The sequence below is a fragment of the Equus caballus genome, chromosome 8 (genome assembly GCF_041296265.1).
Source record: "Equus caballus isolate H_3958 breed thoroughbred chromosome 8, TB-T2T, whole genome shotgun sequence".
Taxonomy (NCBI): Eukaryota; Metazoa; Chordata; class Mammalia; order Perissodactyla; family Equidae; genus Equus; species Equus caballus.
This window is the reverse complement of record NC_091691.1, coordinates 73,881,948-73,906,295: the sequence shown is the minus strand read 5'-3', so window position 1 is coordinate 73,906,295 and position 24,348 is coordinate 73,881,948. Positions and strand designations below refer to the sequence as shown.

At 47.4% G+C, this 24,348-nt stretch overlaps 1 protein-coding gene across 2 annotated transcripts in view; it reads left to right on the top strand.

The window, feature by feature from the left end:
* The window catches only part of LOXHD1 (lipoxygenase homology PLAT domains 1), a 168,601-nt gene extending 145,239 nt beyond the window's left edge, over positions 1 to 23,362 (top strand). For both annotated transcript variants that reach the window (XM_070275638.1, XM_070275637.1), the window contains 4 exons: positions 7,390 to 7,560; positions 14,402 to 14,534; positions 15,843 to 16,001; positions 21,423 to 23,362. In XM_070275638.1, the coding sequence (XP_070131739.1) occupies positions 7,390 to 7,560; positions 14,402 to 14,534; positions 15,843 to 16,001; positions 21,423 to 21,903 (944 nt within the window). In that variant the 3' untranslated portion in view covers positions 21,904 to 23,362. The remainder of the gene's footprint in view (positions 1 to 7,389; positions 7,561 to 14,401; positions 14,535 to 15,842; positions 16,002 to 21,422) is intronic.
* Positions 23,363 to 24,348: the final 986 nt, after the last annotated feature.

Genomic DNA, 24,348 nt, shown 5'->3' with positions numbered 1-24,348 from the left:
AAGCCAATGTTTCTCCAGAATCAGAATTTTTCCTTGTGCCTTAGTATTTTCAAAACTTGCGTCCTGGCCATGAACCTCAGAGTCATAACTAGGTTTTCCAATACCAGCTCCCCCTACTTCCAGACACTGATATGCACATATATAGACTTTCTTAGTTTTCCTAATGCATTTTTCTTGTATGCGAAGACCCAACAGCCAATTTTTTCTATGTCCTCACTGTCAAAAAAAACCCTTAAGAGGAGGGTGGTGTTTCAGCACCGTGGACAGCTCCATGCAGTTTCAACTGTATTGATCATTGTTGCTGCTACTCTGGTTTAGGAGCCCAGCTCTTCCGTGATTCCTCCCGTGGATAGGCCAAGACTATCGTATTGTCTTGGTTTCATAATGGCTCCTGGCATTAAAAAAATTCTAGGTCATTGATGTGATCCTCTTCCCCTTGTAGGCAGAAAAGTGGGCCTCCTTCTTTCCAGACTTTGGATCTGAAAGCAGGACCATATCATTGGTAGGTCTTGAGGTTCAACAGGGAAAAGAGGAATTCCCTCACCTCATTGAACCCAAGTGTTTGGGATACTAGGGTCAAGATAGGGAGAAGGAAGTTCAGGTTGTGTGCCCAACTTCCTCTTTATAGTAACTTTCTCTTCCAGGGATGGAAGTTTAAATGTTAATACAAGCTAAGACAGCTAAATATGTCCTTAAGCTATCTCTGTGCCACATTTTTTCATATTTAGTTTAAAAATATTCAAGCTAAAATATGCTTCCTTGTATAGAAGTTTATGAGGACAAATATATTTCGTTTGAGAGCCTTCCACAAAAAAGTTGTGACTCCCTGAACAAATACCATATAAGTCTGGTTTCAAATGTTTAGTTAACTTAGAAGCATAGTAATATTCTCTTTCCCTGAATCTACCTTTCCATCTTTTTTTATAAAACGTTTAAACATTCACAAAATTGAAGGGAATAGTGTAATAAACTTCCACGTACCCATCACACAGATTCAACAATTAAGATTTGTTATACCTGCTTTACCCTTTTTACTTTTTATTTTCTTAATTTCTTTTTGGTTGCTGGAAGATATAAAATCAAATCCTAAAACTCATATCATTTCATCTCAAACATATTTAGTATATTCCTCTTTTTAAAATAGACATTTTCTTATGAAATCACAATGCCATTATCACGATTAACAATGATTTGTTTGTGTCATCCAATTTCTACTCCATGTACACATTTCTTCGATAATACAAAAAAGTCCTTGGACTTTTTTCTTTTAATCAGGATGCAAACAAGGTCCACACACTGCGTTTAGGTGTTATGTCTCTATATTCTCCTTTAATGCAGAGCAGTGCCTACTCCCATTATTTTTGCATGCCGTTGACCTGTTGAAGGAACTGGGTCCAGTGATCTATAGAATTTCCACATCCTGGACCTGTCTGTCTGCCTCTTCATGACGTCATTGCCTCTTTATTCCTCATATTCCTTGCAATCTGAAATTCCGCTCTAAGGGCTTGATTAGATTCAGGTTCAATTTCTTTGGCAAGAATACTTTATAGGTGGTATCAGGACTACTTTAAAATGGGACTTGTGTACTTGGTATTACATCACAGCAGTCTCACTCTTACTGATGCTCACACTGAATAGTGGATCCAGGGAGCTGCCAGTCTGATCACTCCATTGTTAAGTTCCACCATAAATCTTCACCTAATGGCTTCATCCAGTGATGATCAATTAGGGTTACAAACAGTGATTTTCTAATTATGTCATTTCTTACCCACTTGTTAGCTAGAACTCTTCTGTAAAAAAAATTGTCCCCCAGGCTATTTGATTACCATGAAATACAGTTTATAGGGGAAAATCAAGATAAATGATTAATTCTTCCCCTTAATTCCAATTACCCAGATAGCGCCTACAATACTGAACAAATTATCACATAGAGTGTTTATTTTCTAATTCATCTTGCTCCCTCCAAAAGGAAAACTCTGGTGAAATGAATTTCTTTTACAAGAAGATGAATTTGTATGCTTTCTTTTGGATAATTTAAATTCATAGAAATAGAAAGAACCTCAGAAGTCATCTATTTTAACCCCACCACATTATTCAAGTGAGAAAACTGAGGCATGGAGATATTATAACATATTCAGTTTGGTGAGTCTGCTGAGAATGGAACCCAGATCTGCCAAATCCAAGAGTGTTGCCCTGGGCATCCTAGCTTGGGTGATGTACACATGACATCAAGTGTTTGTGGAAAGGTGATAGCCAGATTCTTGTATTCTTTTATAGCTAGGGCTCTGTGATGGTTCCATATCTCACTTCAAACCATCTATTGATCTTGTTTAAGAAATTTGGTTTACCCACATGGACACTTAGCTTGCCAAAGGTTATTTTTAAGGAAGTTTCTTGGGGAAGTAAATTATCTATCTGTTCAAGGAGTATTTTCAAGGGTTTGGGCTGGAGTAAAAAACTGACTGTTCACTATAGAAAGTAAATATAATTCATTGATTCTATGTAGAGCACTAAGTCAATATCCCTGTGATGCAATCAAGAGATCGTAAGACGTGGTTCCCACACTTTAAAATCTAACTGGAGAAGTCAGACATACACATTAAAATCGCCATGGAAGAGTAAGAGTGTGGTCATAACCTCAATAGCAAAGATTTCTCTAGCCATCTGTGCTCATGGCCAAATGAATGGATGGACAATAAACTCTGTGGGCCTGGGGGTTTTGAAGGGCTTCGTGGAGGAGGTGGGGCCTAAGTTGTCCAGAGAATTGCTTGGAATTTTGGGTGGGGGAATAGATTGGAGCATTAATGAGGAGAGAGGAAATGCCAAAATATTGCTTAATAATCCATCTCACTGGGATATAGGATTTGCATAAGGGCTCTCCTTTATTGAGGTGAGAAACAAGGTGAATGGAGTCGGAATGAAGAAGGCCCTAAATATGTAAACACAGAGTCAGGCTCTTTTGTTCCATCAGATGAGGAATCACAAGCAGCAGATGGCGTGATGAAATCCAGGGGGTGTCCAGCAAGCAGGCTCGCTCCCATTCAGAGTCTGCCATCTCTTCCCTGGAAGGATAGGGGCCCCACAGTGTTTCAGTTTCTAGGCCTTTTTCCTGCAGTAAACTTTGGAACATTTGGGATAAAATAATCAAGGCTACTAAGACAGGCCATTGCTCCCTGGTGAAGCTTTGAATCACTTCTCCCCTTCACTCATAAAATTTTACCACCGGTGCCATTCATCTTTGTTCTTCCTTATTTAATAATAGTACACACTTATGCATTCAATAAACATTTATTGAATAATGTGCCAAACACTGTTCTAGGCACTGGAATATAGTGGTGGATAGATCAGGCAAGATTCCTGAGCTCAGTGGAAGACAGACAATACAGACAACACGCAAGGAAATAAAAACAAAATTATTTCAGATTGTGAAGTGGGTATATGGTGATGTGATGGTAGATAGCTGGAGATGAGGAATCTCCTGTAAATAGTGTGGTTAGCAAAGGCCTTGCCAAAGACAGGACATTTGGTCTGACACCTCAGTGATGACAATATGCACATTCAGAGCCTGGGGAATATTGTTTCAGGCAGACAGAACAGTAAATGCAAAGTTTCAAAGGCAAGACTGCATGTCATACATCAAGGTATAAAAAGGCCAGTGTAAATGGAATATATAGTAAGTGAAATTGTGAGTATTATAAAATGAAATCAGAATGAAAAGGAACCAGATCATGTCAATCCTCATAGTTGTCAGTAAGCAGTTTGCATTTTATTCTGAAAGGGATGGGAAGCCATTGAAATGTTTCTATGAAGAAGTGACAAAATCTGATTTGTGATTTTAAAAATCACTATGCTGTATATAGAAGGATCATAATTATAGCATTGTGTATAAGAGTAGAAGTCTGGATAACACCTAATTATCCTTCAACAAAGACAAGGTAGATCATTTCTAGCATGTGCTTATGGTGGAATATCATGCAACTATGAAAAAGGATGGGGCAGATATTTATGTTCTGATATGGATGGACTGTGAGTGAAAGGGTAAGGTGTCAAACAGTGTGGAGTGTTTGCTATGATAAAGTAGAATTCTAAAAGAGGAGACTGCGTAAAGAAATGGATTCTCTAATGGGAGGTTTCAGATGGTTCCCTGTTGGTCCACAGGTTCCGGCAGGGCCTCCGCCATCTCCTAGTGCTGGTCACATGAGTCACGCTGTAACTGTGGATCTCTCTACTTCTCTGTTGTCTTCACCAGCAAAAACTAGCCATATGGCCTCAGCCTGCCCAGAGCTGCCTGTTTCCAGCTGCATGTTTGATGGGTTCTTAGTGGAGAAAGTCATGGTAGGATCCCTGCCAATCATTTCTAAAACAAGGCAACTAAATCGGCAATGAGCACAGAGCTGAGGATGAAGCTTCTTTCATTTCAAAGGGGTTGGAGTTAGACTTATTTTTACCATGGGAGGAGTTTCTTTGCAACATTCTAACTTGAAAAGAGAACTGGGATGGGGCGAGACAATGCCATGCTTTCAGAGGATGGGGAGAGGGGGATGCAGTGGGAAGGGAGGCAACCTGCTACTGAGCACCAGAAGGACCAAGCAGGCTCCTTCTCTAGTTGTCTTGACCGCTACACTGGAGCACTGAATTTTCTATGGATAAAGTTAAAGCTAGCCCAGAATCCATTCTTCCCTCAGGTCCTGCTTTCCTCTGTCACCACCCTGCCTGGAGCCCCGGAGTGTATTTCATGAGTGAAGGCTACTTAGGGTGTAGAACAGAGTGAATTGTGAGTTCCAGCAACAGAAATGATCTCATGACGACCTACCTCTCCAGTTAATGTCATCCCCCTTCACTCACACACACACTTACACACTTAAAATTTCCATTGATTCCCATTGATCGTTGCTTCCATGATGTCATAGAATGACCGTCATCCCGGGGTCAGAAGAGATGACTCCGGTTCTCATACATTAAGCCAGGAGTTCTCAGGTGTGGTTCTGGGACCACCAGCATCAGCATCACCTGGGAACTAGTTAGAGATGGAAATTCTTAGCCCCACTACAAATTTACTGAATCGGAATCCCTGGGAACAGGGCCCAGTAATCTGTGTTTTAACAAGCCCTCCAGCTGATAGCAATGCAGGCCCAAGTTCACAGACTTGGCTACCCACTGGAATCAGCTGGGCAGCTTTAAAGACTATTGATGCCTGGGTGCCATCCCAGAGATTCTAACGTAGTTGATCTGGGTAAGACCTGGATAGTAGAATCAATCTCTCTCTCTCTCTTACACACATGCGCACACACCCCGGGTGGGGAGTGAGGGGAGAGCAAAGAATGTCTTCCCTTGGGACATCTCCCCCAGCACCAACAATTTGTCTTCTCTTTCTCTGCCTCACTCTTCACTTACCCCTCCTTTCTATGGCGCACTCTAGAGGCCTTTTAGGACTGCTTCAGTAGGTCTCGTGTGCATCATTTCCAGACTGAATAGATCGAGGCTTATTAAGCAGTTTAATCCGTTTCATAATACTACTAGGAACCATCTCGGAAGGCAACCAATTTACAAACTTACAGGCAGAACTGCCCCTAATGCAGAAAAGGAAAAATATTTATTGAGTTAAAAAAAAAAGTTTATTGGTAAAATAACTCACCACTGTTTAACGTGACAGAGGTGTTTTAAATTTTAACTTAATTGTTTTAGCACTCATTGTTTTCCACTTCAGTAAAGATCTACGTTTAAAGAAATATGAATACTGCTTATTTATTTTTTTGCTGAGGAAGATTCGCCCTGAGCTAACATCTTTTGCCAATCCTCCTCTCCTCTTTTTGCTTGAGGAAGGTTCACCCTGACCTAACATCTGTGCTAATCTTCCTCTATTTTGTATGTGGGTTGCTCCCACAGCTTGGTCACTGCCAAGTGGTGTAGGTCTGCACCAGGAAACCAAACCCAGGTCACCAAAGCAGAGTGGGCCAAACCTAACCGCTAGGCCACAGGGCTGGCCCCCTCAGTACTTTTTAAACCTTGGATGAAACTATGCTAGGACTGCCAGTATGTATGCCCTGCCCACAAGCCTTAACATCCACCCCTTGCAGTCTGGGTAACTGGTGTCTGTCCCTTTTTGTGTGTCTCATTGTGCTTATAAGACCCTTCAGACCAGCAGCAGGAGCTACAGTTGTTGCTTTGGGCAGCATTTGATCCTATAGAAAGGCTTTTTTTGTGAGGACAGTGGGAGTGTCCCCACAACCCCAGGTGGCATGAGAGGGCAAGACGTGAGAGTGGAGCATATATATGCCTCCTTGTGGGGTTGCCTTGTGGACATATTACGAGCAGCAAGTATCATCACCAAAACCTGTCTGACCACTGGGATTTCCCCCTGCATGGGGCCCTTTGGCTTTCAGAGTTCTCAAGGACGTTGAAGGGTGAAGGGTAACTGAACCAGTGCATGGTGCAAATAACTTGCAGCTGTCACAGCAAATGCACGTCGATTCATACTTGATAGCTATTATTTGGGGGGACATTTCTGAAGGTAGCCCTGACAGTTACAACAGAAGCAGCTGTAAGTTCAATATTAGGCCAAGATATGTCAGGTTTAGCAACACACTCTTAAGAAATAGCAGCTTCTGATCCCTTCTATGATTGTCAAATAGCCATGGTCCTCAAAGTCATAACATATTCATTAAGCATTCACTGAGTAACTACTACATGCCAGTTGCTATGCTAGGCACTGGGGAAATAAAGACAAGACATACTCCCTGCCCTCAAAAGCTCACAGTGCAGAGGAAGAGACACTTGTAAACAGTGAGGAAACAGTGTGGTCATGGCGTGGCCAAGGCAGGTGCAGGATGCTATGGGAGCAAGGGGGAGGACACCTGATGCAGGCCTAGTAGGTGATGAAAGGACATTAGGGAAGGCTTCCTGGAGGAGTTGATGCCTAAACAGATTCTGGAAGGGTAAGGGGTGTGAGCTAGGTGAATGCTGGTGTCAGGAAGAAATAGGATTCATCCTTCAGCTTCATGAACTCCTAAAAAGGTCTATTTCTTGGGTCAGAGGCCCCCATTGTGAATCTGATGAAAGCTGTGAGCACTCTTCTTGGTAAAATGTCCTTGTGTAATAATAGCATGATTTCTCGGAGCCCGTGGACTGCTTAAATCTCATATACAAATACTCTAAGGGTTCATGAACCCTAAATTAAGGATTTTGCAAAGAGAATTATGTCCTCTGGGCTGGAGGAGCCCTCAGAGATCATCTAACCCAAACCCTTATTTCATCAATGAGGAGACCAAGGCCCAGAGAAGACAGACAACTTGTCCAGGGCCACACAGCCAGAGGGCCAGGGGGAGCGTAAGTCTGAAAGGGGAGAGAGAGCACGTTCAGCTCCCAGTCACCAGGATCTCTCTCCCACAGGGATATTTCCTGGCTGGCACCTGAGCTATGTCGACGTGAAGGACAACTCCCGCGATGAGACCTTCCGCTTCCAATGTGACTGCTGGCTCTCCAAGAGTGAGGGCGACAGACAGACGGTCCGTGACTTTGCCTGTGCCAACAATGAGATCCAGGATGAGCTGGAGGAGACCAGTACGTGGGGAGACTGGTGGGCTCAGCCTGGCTGTGATGCCTGGGCTGAATCCTCAGAGTTCAGTGAGAATGAGCTCAGGAGGGAGGTGGGAAATTGTGTTGGAAAAATCTAAGTGGTTGTTACAGCTGAAGGGGAATCAGATGCCCAGTGAAGGAAATAATATTGGGGAGGTGCGCAAGCAAACACACTAACGGTTGCTTGGTGAACCTGGAACAGCTGAGATACTGGTACCAGCTCATGGCCCTGAATCATAGGGACTAATTAGGTAGCAGGCAAACCCACTGGGGACAAGCTCACCCTGCCCTGAGGGCTGGTCTGGGACATTTAGTGTGAAGCTCTCTCTGGTTTATTTTTATAGCATGGACTCCATCCAATTGATGCCTGTGGCAACAGCTGCCAAATCAAGCCTTCCTGGAAACGGAATGTGCAGGGGGAGCCAGCATCTCCATCAGCCACTTTCCCTTTGGTCCCTTCCTCAGGGGATATTTAAAGGGAAAGAGTAATTGATCCCTAAGGTGGATGGCCATCAAGGACCAGGGAGGCGTTTTTTTTTAACACAGATGCCAGTGTATGAGCCAAACAGATCCAAAGAAGGCTTATCAAAGGCAGGGCCCAATGTAAAGAAAGTATTTTCCAACCCTAATTATTAAGGTAACATTAGCTGCAGTAAGAGATAAACCCCCAAATCTCAATGGCTTAACAACAAAATTTATTTCTCGGTCATGTAATAAACGGTCCAGTGTGAGTTTGGTAGGAGCTCTTCCACTCCATGATTCAGGGACTCAAGGTCTTTTCATCTGTGTCTCTGCCCTTTCCAACATGTGGCTCCCACATTTCTTTCTTTCTTTCTTTTTTCTTTTTTTTGTATTTCTTTAAGCACATTTCTTGCAGAAGGGAAAAGAGACTAAGGAGAAGGTTTACTCCCCTCCCTTCTTAATACATGGACTCACTTTCTATTGGTGAGAACTAGTCATGTGGCTCCACCTGGATGCAAGGGCACCTGGGAAATTTACTCCCTGGCTGGACGGCCCCTTCCAGGCAAACACTGTAGACCACGGAAGGGAAGCATGGATCTTTAGTGGAAAACCACCCACCCATCCCGCCATGCCATCCAAAATACCCAATGATGAAATTAGCTGCTTTGAGAGGTAGTGAGCACTGATGTCCCTGGGAATATTCAAACAAGGGCCAAGAACCCATTTGTCAAATTTACTGAATGAGAATTCCTGCCCTAATTCAGTGGGTGAACTCTCAGCTTCTGTAATTGCACTTACTGAGGAGTTACCATGTGCCCAGTTTGATTTTATTTATTTATTTTTGTATTGAGACAACATTAGTTTGTCACATTATATACATTTCAGGTGTACATCATTATAGTTCAATTTCTGTGTAGACCTCATCATGTTCATCACTCAAAGACTAATTATAATCCATCACCGTACACATGTGCCCTGTCGCCCCTTTCACCCTCCTCCCTCCCCACTTCCCCTCTGGGAACCACCAATCTATTCTCTGTGTCTGATTGTTTGTTGTTGTTGTCGTCTTCTACTTATGAATGAAATCATACAGTATTTGGCTTTCTCCTTCTGACTTATTTCGCTTAGCATAATACCCTCAAGGTCCATCTCGCAAGTGGCAAGATTTCATCTTTTTTATAGCTGAGCAGTGTTCCATTGTGTATATATATACATATACACCACATCTTCTTCATCCATTCGTCCCTCACTGGGCACTTAGATTATTTCTAAGTCTTGGCTATTGTGAATAATGCTGCACTGAACATAGGGGTGAATGTATCTTTACTCATTCGTGTTTTCCTGTTCTTTGGATAAATACCCAGCAGTGGAATAGCTGGGTCGTATAGTATTTCTATTCTTAACTTTTTGAGGAATCTCCATACTGTTTTCCATAGTGACTGTACCAGTTTGCATTCCCACCAGCAGTGTATGAGTTCCCTTTTCTCCACATCCTCTCCAACACTTGTTATTTCCTGTCTTGTTAATTATAGCCTTTCTGATGGGTGTGAAGTGATATCTCATTGTAATTTTGATTTTCATTTCCTTAATAATTAGTGATTATCTTTTCTTGTGCCTGTTGGCCGTCTGTATGTCTTCTTTGGGAAAATGTCTGTTCAGATCCTCTGCCTATTTTTTGATTGGGTTGTTTGTTCCCAGTTTGATTTTAGATCCATGAGTGATACTCACCGCTTTGTGACCTCTAGTTTACTTGCATGAACCTTTGCACATGTGTTAGTCTCCCTACACAACTGTAAGCTCCCAGGGGTCAGAGAGAGAGTCACTTGTGTCCGTAGCCCTCTGCAGCTCTGTAGGCTTTGGGACTCAGTAGGTGCACAATTAGGGTTCAGTAAATGGAAGAAGATGCGATCCCTTCCTTAGATCCTCACAATCTTGTTAGAGGGAGAAGCTTAAGCCCCTTACACAAGTGCCAAGATGAGCAACATACGCTCCTCAGGCCATTGGCGTTCAGAGGAGGAGACATTTGTGAGGTTTGGAGCATAGTCACTGAGCCTCCTTCACAGATTTCCTGCCAAACAGCGGCTAAGACCTGTGGGATTTGAGTTGGCAGAGAGATTGCAGAAGGGAGGCGGCACTTGCGTTAGTTCCGGAAGGATGTGTATGGACTGGAGGTGAGAGAGCATGGGCACAGAGCCCAGGAGACGGCCTGAATGGATCTGTCTTTACTAGGAGCCTGCAGTGGGCAGAGATACCCTTTGGGGGACAGACAGCCACAGCTGTGTGCTCAGATGGAGGCTCATCCTGGGGAGAGCCACGGAGACAGCTCGAGCCAAAAATCCCAACCACCAGCTACCTTTATTTAACCATCTGGCAAATACTTACTGAGCATCTAGTACGTGCCACAGCCTATTCTGAGTTCTGGGACACATCAATGAATAGAACAGAGGCCTGCCCTTGTGGCCCTTACCTTCGGTGTCTGTGACACAGGGGCCTGGGCACTCAGCTTGTAAGAACAGACACCCTCTCGTGCTCGAGCAGAGCTTCATTTGTGGAAAGCACTTCACACCTCTGTTCTCATTAGGTCCTTGCAGCCCCACTGGCAGCCCTTGAGCTAGATAGGGTGCAAATTCACAACTCCATATCATGGGTAAGGAAAACAAAAAACCAGAATGGTGAAGTGACACCTCTAAGACCCATTCGTATCCAATAGGACCCAGGTGACCTGATTCCTAGACCAAGACTCACTGCCCCATAGCAGGACATCTTGTCTTTATGGGGCTGGCTGCTACTCCAGACTGATCGATTGCCCCACCTCATTTGAGCCTCCTGTTTCCTGCCTTCACCTCCAATTCTTGTTAGCAGTTCTAGAAGCTGCTCCTGACCCTCTGCAAGCATCTGCCTCTGCAGATCATGCCAGTGCACAGCCAAAGCTGAAAACCATTGGCAATCTTTAAATTATACTGACATCTGGGTCCTACTCCCAGAGATTCTGTTGTAATTGATCCAGGGTAAGGCCTGGACAGTAGGATCGTATGCTCATGTGTACACGTGCATGCACACACACTCACCTGGGAGGTCTCACTGGGACATCCTCCAGCAGGACCAATGCTTCCCTCTTTACAGCCCTCCCCCTTTGAATTCTCCCCCTCTTGAAGCCCTTCAAGGCTGTTCAGTCAGCCTTCTCTGCAACATTTCCAGCCCAAATACAGTCCAGCTTGATGGCCAACACCCCAGGGCTGGAGGACTCATTGCTTCACTGGGCAGTTCTGTTAGAAAATCCGTCTTCATTTTCATGTTCTTGAAGCTTCCATCCTTTGGAAGTTCCAATGGGGTAAAACAGAAAACCTCAGGAGTGGGCAGAACTCTCAGTTGTATGTGTCTGAACCCCAAACCCAAGCTGGCTCCAGCAAAGAGGAAATGTATTAGTTCCCAGAACTTGGAAGTCCCAGGTGGAGCTGGCTTGGACTGGGCTGTCTCCAGAGGCTCCAATAGTTTCAGTGTGTCTCTGTCTGCCATTTCCTCCTAGCTCTGTTTCTTTCTCTGCATTGTGAGAAGATAGCTGCTGGTAGCCCCAACCCTGCAGCCTTCTAGCTTAACAGCCTCAATGGAAGGGAAGAGAGCATCTCCCAGGGGAAGATTCTGAACAGCCAGGCTCAGGACTCTCAGCACCATCCAAACCACGTGGCAGGAGCTCCACAGAGTAAAAAATAGTCCTGTCAACATGAGTTGGGGCAGGTGATCCAGAGCAGTAAGTTCCAGGTGCTCCCTAGAAGCCCAGTTGCCCTTGTCCTGGCACTCCCCCGCAGCATCACGTGCCCCTGCGGTTCTTGCCTCCAGATAATCATCTGTTTATCCAGCAGCTACTCACGTGATGTGATGTTGGGTCTTCTCAGCACATCCTGGATTGCTTGTTCGTCTCCCTCTGCAGATGCCATGCCCAGAGTACCGACAAGATTTCAAGGGTGGTCTTCTCTCCCCGCTCCTGTTCTGTCACTTGGACCACATTCATGACCCCTGAGCCCACACTAGCTTTGCTGGTGACCCCTTCATGCTGGTGACTTGCAAGGTGGTTGCTGAGCCCCTTTCTCCAGCCGGGCTTATCCGGGGGTGTGCTGGCCCCATGGGTGAGCTTTATATTGATCCCTAGCAGACTGTGCTGGCCACTCCTACTTGCCCCAGTCCCTCAGGTCCCTGATCCTCCTCTGTGTCCTCTGTTCCCTCCCAGCAACCTATCAACAAAGTTGAGAGTCACACCTTCCACATTTTTATCAAGCCGTTGATGAAATGGGAAAGACGGCAAGATGAAAATATGATGATTGAAACTTCCTCTCAAAAGATAATCAATGAGACTAGCAACATTAGTTTCTAACCTACCTGGATGTCCTCACTTACAAGCGCTACTTCTCTACCTTACCCTCAGGACCACAGGACCATCAGCAAAGGATGGGTTACAGTCCATATGCACCATTTCTCGCATCTCCTCCTTGAGTTAATCGTAGTAAGCATGTAGGTTCCTGGCACTCTCTGCATCTTCTCAGCGCTGAAAGACCATTTCCAGGATCCACTTTGAATTCCTGGGTGTCTGGTTTGCAGGACATACCTTACCTTCTGTTGGGAAAGCAGAATGACAGTGGAAGTGTGCCCCTCTCTGCAACGGCTTACGGTTGCCAGCCATGATCCAGCTATTTCACGTTCCTGGGCTGGGATCTGTTGGGGCCTATGGAACCTTCCCTTCTTCAGGCGCTGTGTGCTCTCTGTGGATCTCTTCCCCTATCTGTCTATTGTTGGCTACTTACCCCTTTCTCCAGATTCATTCTACCTGTTTCAGGTAGCACAGATTCTCTTTGAGAGATGTCACAAAGACAAAAGGGTTGCTGAGAGGCTGGGATTGCCACATTGAGCTGAAGGCATTGCCATCCTTTCTTTTAACTGTCTTTATTATATCTCTAAGATAAAGGCACAGAAATAGAGCTAATCCTTTGGATCCAGAATCCCAAACGCTCAACGATTCACTTGCTGCTTCAAGAGCTATATACATGGGGCACTCCAGACAAATATTTGTTGTATCGTCCTGTGTGCCACTTCCGTCCCTGGCCTGGTCCCTGGGGAGTGAGGCTGGATCACAAGGACTTCAAACGCCTCTCACACACCTCAGTATCTTTGCATATGCTCCTCCCTCCTCCTAGAGCATCCCTCTGTTTTCTGCTGATCATAATCATGGCTCTTCTCCAAGGCCAAGTGAAAATGCCGCCTCCTTCATGGAGCTTCCTGTGATTAGCCCAATCATTCATTCATTCTCTCAACAAATATCTATTGAGTGCCTATGTGCCAGGCACTGTTCTGGGCACTTGGGATCTACCAGTGCACAAAATGAAGATCCCTGCCCTCATGGAGCTCACGTTTGGCGGGGGTGGGGGATACAATAAACAATAAAAATAATAGGTAAACTACATAGCACCGTAAAAAGTACAAGTTGATAAGGACAAGAGAAAATAACAGCACAGTAAGGCTGAGCCCCAAGTCTCTGCCTCAGTGCTCCAGGAGCAGCGTGGATGCAAAGGGGCTGGAGTGAGCAGAGAGAAAGTCGGAGGAGATGAGGGAGGTGACGGGACCCAGATTTGCCCCTTGCCCCATACTCCTTTGTTTGGCCCTTGGCGGCAAAGTTGCCACTTTCTCTCCTAGGGTAGAGTCAGCATTTGTGTCCAGGGCTAGAGATTGAGTTCTAGCGTCACCCAGAGCCTAGGGTGGTCCTGACACTCGGCGCCCACTTAACAAATGTCGGGTGATGAATGCAGACCTGCTTGAGGAAACTGCAGGGACCAGAGGGTTGTGATGCTGAGCATGACAGCAGAGTGAGAGCAGACCCAAGACGGGGAGTGGGACTGCTTGTGAGAGAGAATTCGAGGCTCTCCTGGGGTCTCGCCTGCCTGGGTCTTCTCCCTCCCTTTTCTGTTGCTGGGCTCCACCTCTCCTCCCCTCTCTTTGCATATGCTCTCTGCTTTGAATCTCAAGGACTCTTCCACCCTTGAGAGCCAGGTCCCAGCATCTCTCAGAAAGCTCATCCCCTCTTCCTGCTTCCTGGAGGCAGCCGAGGCTGGTCCTTCTCTCCCAGCAGCTCCCATGTTCCCAGCGGCTCCCGTGTTCACCAGGCAAAGAGCTTCTATAAATAAAGTGATCCTCTTAGCCCCCCAAATAGGGGCAGGTTCTATTTATAACACCTTGAGTGTGGCGACTTTAACCTGCCCCCTCCAGGCTGCGGTCTAAGATCAAATGTAGGATCTGGAGGAGGCTGCCCTTGAGCTCCTGCCCTGAGGGTGGGCCCTGCTTCCCCTCTGCTGACCCTCTCCCACCTTCTTCACTGCAGCCTACGAGATCGTCATAGAAACAGGCAACGGAGGCGAAACCAGGGAGAACGTCTGGCTCATCCTGGAGGGCAGGAAGAACCGATCCAAAGAGTTTCTCGTGGAAAATTCTTCCAGGCAGCGGGCCTTTAGGAAGTAGGAAGAGGGGTGCCCACAGGGGAATGGGGATGGGTGGGGTGGGTAAGAGAGAGACCCCAAGAATCAACTCCCTTGGTGGGGACCATAAATATACAAATGATCTTAAGTCACATGTACTTATTGAGTATCTACTGCATGCTGATCCTGTCGGAGTTCCTATGGATGGAACAGGAGATTTTGATAAGAGGGAAAGGAGGCGACAGCCATTTAAAGAGATCCCACTCTAAGAGACTAAAACTTGATTATTCCAACCACTAAAAAGAAAAAGTTATGTTACATGATAGAGTTGCTAACATTGCTACAATGGCAATCCTAGTACAGTGGATAAATGTACCAAAATAATGTTTTACACCTTAAATGTAAACATTGTTATGTGTCAAATATATTTCAATTTTGAAAAAAGGTAATGGAAAGCTACAGCAAAAATTGATTCAAGAGAGCCCACTACGCAGCAAGGCCAGGGCTCACGGCAGATGTTATCCCATGTCTGTGCAGACGAGGGGCTCATGGTCTAGTTGAAAAGGAAGACATTCATCCATAAAATTGCAAAAGAATCATATAAGACAGCATAGAACTAAGTTCTAGGTAGAAGGAGGGAGGGAGGAGAGAGTCTTTAAGATACTTTACAGGAAAAGCAAAATTGGGTCTCGTATAAAGGCACCTCAGCTCACCACGCCTGGTTGGCAGACACGCCCTGGGGAGTCTCACCTCCTTCACATCAGAGCTGCCTCTGAACTGCTCCATACCCACTTTATCTCCCCACTCCTTCCAGAACTGTTTAAATAAGTCTCCCTCTCCCATAAGCCCACTATACTTTTTACTCAAACTCCCTCTACATCAGGATGAAGTCTGAGCCCCTTAGATTGGCACTTACAGACCACCACAGACTGCCACACCCTCACCTTCTTTTCCACTGCCATTTCCCTCACTGAACGCAAAGTCCACCCCAGCCAGCACTTCCCCAAAAAACATCTGCGCCTCCGCATCCCACTGTTCCCATGCCATGACTTTGCCAAGTCAAGTCCACATCAGGGGACTCCTCCTTTCCTCCCCTTCCTGGGCTCTCTGAACCCCACCACCCTCCTAAGCCCAACATCCAGGGCCTCACCCTCCTCTGACTCCATCCGATGTCCCCATTCATTGGGGCTTGGACCAGGCAGCCAGCAGGGCCCTTTAATGGTTGTGATTGCCATTCTACCCCTATCCCTCAGACCAGGGCCTGGAATGCAGTAGACACTCAATAAATGCTTATGTCCTTCAGTGGGCATGGGCAGCTCTCATTGGCCATACCTTTGTGTTCTGCAGGGGAACCACAGACACATTTGAGTTTGACAGTGTCTACCTGGGGGACATTGCCTCCCTCTGCGTGGGCCATCTCGCCAGGGAGGACCGGTTCATCCCCAAGAGAGAGCTCGTCTGGCATGTCAAGACGATCACCATCACTGAGATGGAGTACGGCAATGTGTATGTACTGTCCTCCTGCCCTCTCTCCCAGGACTTGCCACTCCCTTAGTGGGGAGGGACTGAGGCTGGACCACGGGCAAGACAGCACCGTGCAGGAGGCGTCCCCTTCAAGGCCAAGGTCACCTCACTCAGGAAGCTTATGGGGCAGGAAGCGGGGAGGCAGCTGTATAGTTCTGGAGCTCTCTGAACCCTAGGCCTACCCCCAGAGACAGGGACTAGAACAAACGAGGTTGGGTGCTCCAGTGTTTGAATGAGAGACGCTTCCTTGGAAGAACACTGAGAAAGTCAGACAGTGGAGACCTTCCTTCCCCTCCCCTCCCAGTCCTGTGTAACGACACAGAAATCCAGCTTGGAAGCCCGCTGCTTCCATGGTCATAGTCAAAGCCCTCCATCCGTGTGGGCAGCGTAGGGACCAGAGACCAGCGGGGGTAATCCCATGGCCCACCTGCCTCTGAGGACCCCAGATAAGGAGCTTTGCACTCCCCCCACCAGGGCCTTCTGGGAACTCGGGCATTTCTGGAGGATTAAGGGCCTTAGTTACCCGGGTAACAGTTCACAGCCATCAGTTTGTGTAATTAAAACCGCTTGGTAACCACGTTGGAAGCCAGAAAGAGCCCTGAGGCTCTGGAAGGCAAGAAAGACGCTGAGAAAGAACCAGGAGAGGAGAAAGGGGGAAGCCCAGGGCAGTGCTTGTCTCAGGGAGAGTAGGCCAGAGGAGCGAGTGGGAGCCTAGGTATGCAACTCACAGGGCCACCCTGGTGCTGCGTGCGGGGGCATCCACCCCAGGACCGCTGCCAGCCCCTCATCATCCCCCTCAAGCCCCCTCCCGGGGCTGGCCCTGCTCATGGCAACGCCTTTCACAATAAGCACATGAGGCAGAAGCAGCAGCCAGGTGCAGGCCAGCCCGGGCAGGTCCCTCAGCCGCAGGCTCCAGCCTTCAGGAGCCCAAGCTTCTCAAAGCAATGTCTGGCCATGCTTGACCTGAGACCTGCAGGCTCTGTGGAGTTGGCTCACTCTGGCCAAGCCTCCACTTTGGGAATTGGGCAGGAAAGGGTTCTGACTTCTCAACTTCTGTCTTAGCCAGCTCGGGCTTCCATAACAAAGTACCACAGACTGGGTGGCTCAAACAACAGACATTTTTTCTCACAGTCCTGGAGGCCAGAAGTCTGAGGTCAGGGGGCCAGCATGGTTGGGTTCTGGTGAAGCCTGTCTTCCTGGCTTGCTGGGTCCTCACACAGCAGAGAGGGAGCTCTGGTGTCTCTTCCTCTTCTTATCTGGGCACCAATCCCATCATGAGGGCCCCACCCTCATGACCTCACCTAAACCTAATTACCTCCCGAGGGCACCACCTCCGAATATCATTACACTGAGGATTAGGCCTTCAACATAGGAATTCGGGGGAACACAATTCAGTCCATAACAACTTCCGTGTTGGACTGCAATGTTATTTGTTGCTCTCTTAAAGAAAAAACCAACTGGGACACAATATGTCCCATAGGAGTTGCTGGGTGCGGCTGCTAGGAGCCATACTGGTGAGGACTTGAGAGCTGGGACGCAAGCGGTGAGTAGAGTTACTGACTCACCCAGCAAGCCGGGGCCAGGTCAGAGCCCCTTCTGCAACCTGGTGCTGCCTCCCAACCACAGGGAACGTGGCTGCGGATACTGCTCCCCCCAAAACCCCAAATAAGCAAAACGAACTGCTAAATGCAATAAAATAACAAAATAGAATGATCGCCCCTTGAGTTAGCTTTAAACTGACAATGTTGGCTGTGAGAGAGAGAAAGCCAAAGAGCTCAGCACCCCCGGCACCTTCCAGGCTCAGGAGGACAGAGAAGTGAAGGCCCAGCCCTTGAACTTCCCACCCCACAGGCCTGGGGCCGAGTTGTAGGGTTTCTCTTCTGGTGCAAGGCAGCTGCCACACCCAGTGAAGCATCTTTTCCTACACCCTCGAGAGTGTGGCTGCTCCTCAGTGTGTCACTTAGGCTGGAGAGGGAGGGAGGGATGTCCTTGGGGTGGGGGCTCTTCCCGAAGGGAACGGGGTGCAGAGAGCCCAGAATCTTGGATACTAGAGCTGTCACATGGTCAGCTGTGTGGCCTCAGGCAATAGTCCATCACCTCTCTGTGCCTCAGTTTCTCCTTTTGGGAGGTGAGCTAGATGCTCTCTGGAGTCTGGCGGCAAGGAAGGATGGCAGGGTTCCAGCATGGGAAGCTCCCGGAAGTCATGCTGCAGCCCACCTGCCTGCGCAGGTCTCAAGCCAATGGGTTCTGATGGGTAAGAACCTACCTCCCTTGAGAAATACTGCCTCCATCTGGAAAGGGGACTGTGCAGGCATGTTTCCTCACTGCAGTGACTCATACGTCACCGTTCTAGAAGGTGCTTACAGTCTGCCATTACAAAACCATGTACACAGCACTGTGTGTGCTATGTAGATCCACAGTTCCTTTCCAACCACCATGTTAACCATAATATTTGAGTTCCCATTGAATACAAGTGAATTTATTCTCAATCTCTTATGAACACAATAATCTCAAATTTTTACCTTCCAAACTTTTTCAGTTCTGACTCCTCTTCTGCAATGTGCATTACCTTCTGACCAGTTCTTTACCATTAATAGCCTCAAGATTTCAATGGGAGTACACACAGAAAGACTTTTATTCCTCTTTTTTTTGTTGTTTTTTTGGTAAGGAAGATTGGCCCTGAGCTAACATCTGTTGCCAATTGTCTTCTTTTTGCTTGAAGAAGATTGTCACTGAGCTAACATCTGTGCCAATCTTCCTCTCTTTTGTATGTAGGACACTGCCACAGCAAGGCTTGATGAGCAGTGTGTAGGTCTGCACCCAGGATCAAAACCCACAAACCCCCCCCACTGCCAAAGCAGAGTGTGCAAATTTAATTACTACACCACTGGGCCGGCCCCTTATTCTTTTTTTAAAAACAAAAAACAGCTTTATTGTTTTACCCCAATGTCATACATAATACGTAATCATTATAAAAATTCAAATAATACAAAAAAGTGTACAAAAGAAAGTAAAAATTCTCTACAGTCCTACCCATCAGAGACGGGCACCATGAGCGTCTGGTGACCCCATTCTCTCTGGCGTTTTTTAAATATCTCACACACATACTGTTTGCAGAAGTGTGATCATCTCATCCATGTTTTTAAAGATATTTAATTTCTTTTTGTTCGTTATTCTCTGCTTTTGCCTTTATTCTTGCTGATGACCCTGCCCCCATTTCTACAACAGCCTGGCATGTGTCCTTCCACAGCTAGAGTCCTAACTCCACAAAGCCCTGGGGTCCCACATTCTGGTGATCTTATAATTATGTCTATTAGAAAACATTTCCTTATCACGACACCAGGGAATATTTTTCAGGCATTAAAAATAATGAATTAAATATGTACCAGATGACTTGGAGCAGTTCCCAGGAAGTATTGTTGAGTGAGAAAAGCAAGATATGGGAAGATGCCATTGTGTACAGGGAACACTGACGTCCTGTCTCTGTCTGTGTCTATGCGGGTCTATACAGGGTTGGGTGGAACAGAGGGAAATTTGGCAAGATACACCCGCCACTGTTACATGGGTTATCTGAGGTGACGGCGGGATGCTGAAGTGGAAAGGAGGGAGAGCCAAGCAAAAGGAAAAGAAAAAGAGCGCATTTAGAAAACATGCGTGTGATCACATGATTTGTGCATTTATATAGAATTATGTCTGTAAGTGGGCATTTGCATAAAGACATACATCTTAAAAGAATTTTTAAGCAAAGAATGCAAGTATATCTCCCTCTAAGGAAGTGTGATATGTAGCAACAATCCAAATTTATCAAGTGATAGGTTGAGGAAGACAGATCTCAAAACCTGAGAAGTGTCTTTAAATGGCTGGTTTTTCAGGTGGCCAGGCAGGCTAGCTCTCGGCCCAGCTCTGAGTCACCTTGGGCTGTGACTTCTCTTCTCCAAGCCTTAGTTTCCCCTTCTGTGAAAAGGGAAGATCAGGCCTAAAGCTTGGGGTTGTTGTGGGAGTTAATGAGATGTAAGAATGCAAAGCCCTGGCATTCAGTAAGCATGCAGAAAACCGAGCTCTTTTTTGCCGTTATGGATTTTCACGTAAAATAGGGCTTGATTTGGCACCACTGGGCACGCCCTTTCAGGGCTGCATTCCTGAAGTCATTAGCCAGTGCCAGGGTTGCTTATTTCCAAGGCTGTTGAAATATTAGTAATTTGGAGTGGGAAGAAACCACAGCAGTTGTTAGTCCAAACCTCTAGTGTTGCCATTGGGAAAATCAAGGTCCAGGTAGGGGTGTGACTTGCCCAAGGACAAACAGGCGGTAGGTGGTAGGGCTGGGGCCGACCCCAAGCCCCCTCAAGCCCTATGCAACATTTTCCCACTCTGCCCTCTGACTTCCTCCTTGATAATTATTAGACTCACTGCCACGACCCTAAGGCTAAAATTGGGGGTGTGTGGGGTGGAGGAAGAGAGAGAACTTTTTGGTCCAAGACCGTTTCTCTTGGCGTGGACTTGCTTCTGCTTGTGGTACTTCTTCAGTAGAGGACTTTCTCTTACCCTTTGTTCTCCCCATAGCACAGGTATGTGCATGCACGCACAGGCGCACGAGCGTGCACACACACACACTCTCATAGTTTGACTCAGCAAAGCTCGAGGGATTTGATAGCACACATTCCGTAGTCACATTTCCACTTGGCTTTGCCTAGGATTGTCACCCTGGATCCCACAGCTGCCTCTGAAGGTGCCAACACTGGGTAAAGACATTCTTCAATCCCTTTGAAGGAGCAAGGGGACCAGCACAGTTGGCGTGGAGTGTTTAGAGGAGAAGGGCAGGCAACAGGTCAGAAAGGTAAACATCAGGAGGAGGGTCACATCGTGTAAGGTCTTGCAGCCCTCTGCAAGATACTGGTTTTTGCTTAACCTGGAAAGCCATCAGACAGTTCTGAGCAGAATAATGACATTCTTGGGCTTCCATCTCCACAGGGTCACTTGGCTGCTGTATAGAGAATTGACTGGAGGTAGCAGGAAGCAGGGACACCAGATAGGAGGCTGATATATTCCAGGTAGAAGATGGTGGTGCCTTGGACCAGAGGGGCAGCAGGACAGATGCTGAGGGACTGGATAGTTTTTCAAGTGGGCTGATTCTGGATCTGTTTTAAAGATGGAGTCAAGGGGATTGGATCTGGAGTGTGAGGGGAAAAATAAAAGGAGAATCAAGAAGCAACTGGAAGGATGGAGATGCCACTCACTGTGAATTTTAAGTTAAAGACCCCATCCTCACATTTTAACACAGACATTGCCAGCCCGAATATCCTGTCGCCTGGGGAAGGAATCATTTATGGATGACCAGGGGTCCCCGAGGAGGGCATGACCCTTGGTTGGTATTCACTGAGTCTCCTTGCACCTCTCCCTGCCCAGGTACTTCTTCAACTGCGACTGCCTCATCCCTCTCAAGAGGAAGAGGAAGTACTTCAAGGTATTCGAGGTCACCAAGACGACGGAGAGCTTTGCCAGCAAGGTCCAGAGCCTGGTGCCCGTCAAGTATGAGGTCATTGTGACGACAGGCTACGAGCCGGGGGCAGGCACTGATGCCAACGTCTTCATAACCATCTTTGGGGCCAATGGGGACACGGGCAAGCGGGAGCTGAAGCAGAAAATGCGCAACCTCTTCGAGCGGGGCAGCACCGACCGCTTCTTCCTGGAGACGCTGGAGCTGGGTGAGCTGCGCAAGGTGCGCGTGGAACATGACAGCAGCGGCTACTACTCCGGCTGGCTGGTGGAGAAGGTGGAGGTCACCAACACCAGCACTGGAGTGGCCACCATCTTCAACTGTGGCAGGTGGCTGGACAAGAAGCGGGGGGACGGGCTCACCTGGAGAGACCTCTTCCCTTCTGTCTGAGGGCTGGAGGCCCTGACCACACCTTCCTGCCCCCACCTGGGCTTTCAGCAGTCCTTTCTCGAAGCCTCCTGGAGCTGGGACTGGGGGCTAGAAGGGTGGCGTGTGGCGCTGTGGACCAGAACTTCCTGGTCCTTCAGCGTCTACTGTGGGCGACCACTTTCGGGGTCCTGCCCCTACCCGGTCTCCTGGACCTACAGGAATCCATCAACATGTGTCATAGTTCATGGCTGCACCAAAGTAACTTTTTGCATTTTCTTCTCCAATTATAGTGGTGACCAGGCTGAGACACGCTGCCGGGTGTGGACGGGAAATTGGGGCTTCACCCAGGGGATAGAAGTGGGGAAGAAGAGGCCATCATGATGGTGTATTTTAAGCAAAAACTAATTAACACTTTTTTCCCAAAAAAGCTGGGCTAATTAAATTATTACCAACCACACTCCACAAAGAACTCATCTTGGCATCTGCTCACTAAGAAATGCATCCTTTTTTCCCATTTTCAATAAATCCAGTGGCAAACAGAGAAAACATCAGGAGGAAGTGTTTTGGCCGTGGGGATTTATGAGCCTGTGAAAAGGTACATGACCCTTGCCATCACTTTACAAAGAACAAATCTCCGGGTGTCCTCTGGTTGCCCCACCCTGTAATAACACAGTTGAGACCCAGAGACCTGAGCAGAAGGTGGTGGGGACGGTACCTGGGAAAGCCTGGGGGAGGATCAGGCGTGGGGGGTCTTTATGATGTATCACTGTTGGCTCCCTGTGGGCAATGTGGACTGAGAGCTGCCCTCAAGGGGAATGTGACCTTGATGGAGAGGTAGCAGGAGAACCACACGCTCACGTGCATGCACATACATGTGCACAGACATGCACACTCTCTGGACAACAATCACAAAGAGATCAGGAAGCTGAATTCACAGCACCTGACTTCCGATTGTCCTGCGGGGGTGGGTTGAGGGGGCCCTGAGGGGGAAAGCGAGGTGGCCATTGAAAGCACAGGCTCGGAGGCTGCCTGCCTGGGCTGGAGTTCCCAGTCCACCTCCTACCTGCTGGGAGAGCTTGGGCACATTATTTCATCTCTCGGGCCTCAGTTTCCTCATCTGCCAAACAGAGAGAATGATGATACCTACCTCCTGGGTTGTTATGAAGACTAAATGAATTAATATGCAGACAGTTCTAATCCAGCACCTGCACTGAAGGGTGACTGTGTCCATTGTGTTGAACAAGCAAGACTCAAGGGGGCTGGAGTGGGGGTGGGAGGAGAAGTAACCATTAAACAGCTTTATTTGTGTCTTTTCTGTGGAACGGGTTCTGCTTCTGTCCCCGAAGAAAATTTAGGCAAGCCTTGCAACTCTTCTGGACTCTTTTAGGTCATAAAAAGTCCAACAACCATTCTAAGTCACAGAGTCGGTGTCAATTCTGTAATTTAAAGGTCCAGCTCCAATATAAAGGTGAAAACGTCACACTTAGAGTTATTTCCTCTCATCCCCCAGCATAGGCATGTCACAGGCATGAACCGAAGTGAAGGAGGAGTGTGTGTGGGAGTGTGCACGTGTGTGGGAGTGTGAGTGTGGGGTCACCTTCACCTCTTTTTCTCTCCCTCACACTTTTCTTCCTGCTTCCTCTTCCTGCTGATGCTGTTTCTTACTCCTCCACGGAAGAGACGGGAAATGAAGGGAGCAGGCAGCATCCTCTTGGAGGGGTGCTATTGTGGTCGGGGTCTTTCTTTCTGGACTAGGGGGAGTTTGGACCCCTGCTCTCACCTGCACTTGGGTGGGCTCGTTCTCAGTCCCTTCACCCTTCCACTCTGTTTTCTTGTTCAGGATGTAAGACACCTTATAAGACGTCCTCCAGCATCCTTTGCTCTGACAAATTCGGCATTCAGGCCACTCATCTTTGCCATCAGTGGCCAGCCAGCCAACTCTCATCCCTGTGATTTCTCTGGACGGGGCAGGGCACTATGTCCTCAACTGAGGTGGACTCATCCGCCTCTCCAAATAGGCCTGTTGAAGCCTCAATCACTTTGCCAAGAAGAAGGGGGTACCCCCAGCCCACCTGCAGCTCTTTCTGAGTGTCCTGTCCTCAGATCCATGACCCCCTTCTCAGCCTCTCCAGCCTCTGTCATAATTTGAAGGAGGATGATCAGTTCAAAGCTCAAAACAGTTATCTCCCGTGCCCTCTGGCAAGTGCCGTGTGGTCTCATGTGGAGGGTCGCATCTACTGTCTTGTGGATCCAGCCAAAATTGGTACAGGAACAGCCTCACGTCGTGTTGCCGATGTGTTCAATAAATGTTGGCTTACTCTTGTTGGGATAGGGCAGACCTGGTTTGATGACATCCCCCATGACCTTAGTCGACGTTTCTTCCATCCTTACCTGCCCTGCCTCCTCTGCTTTCCAGAGAGGACTTGTCTAGGTCTGATGAAACTACAGCTGTAAAAGTCCCATAAA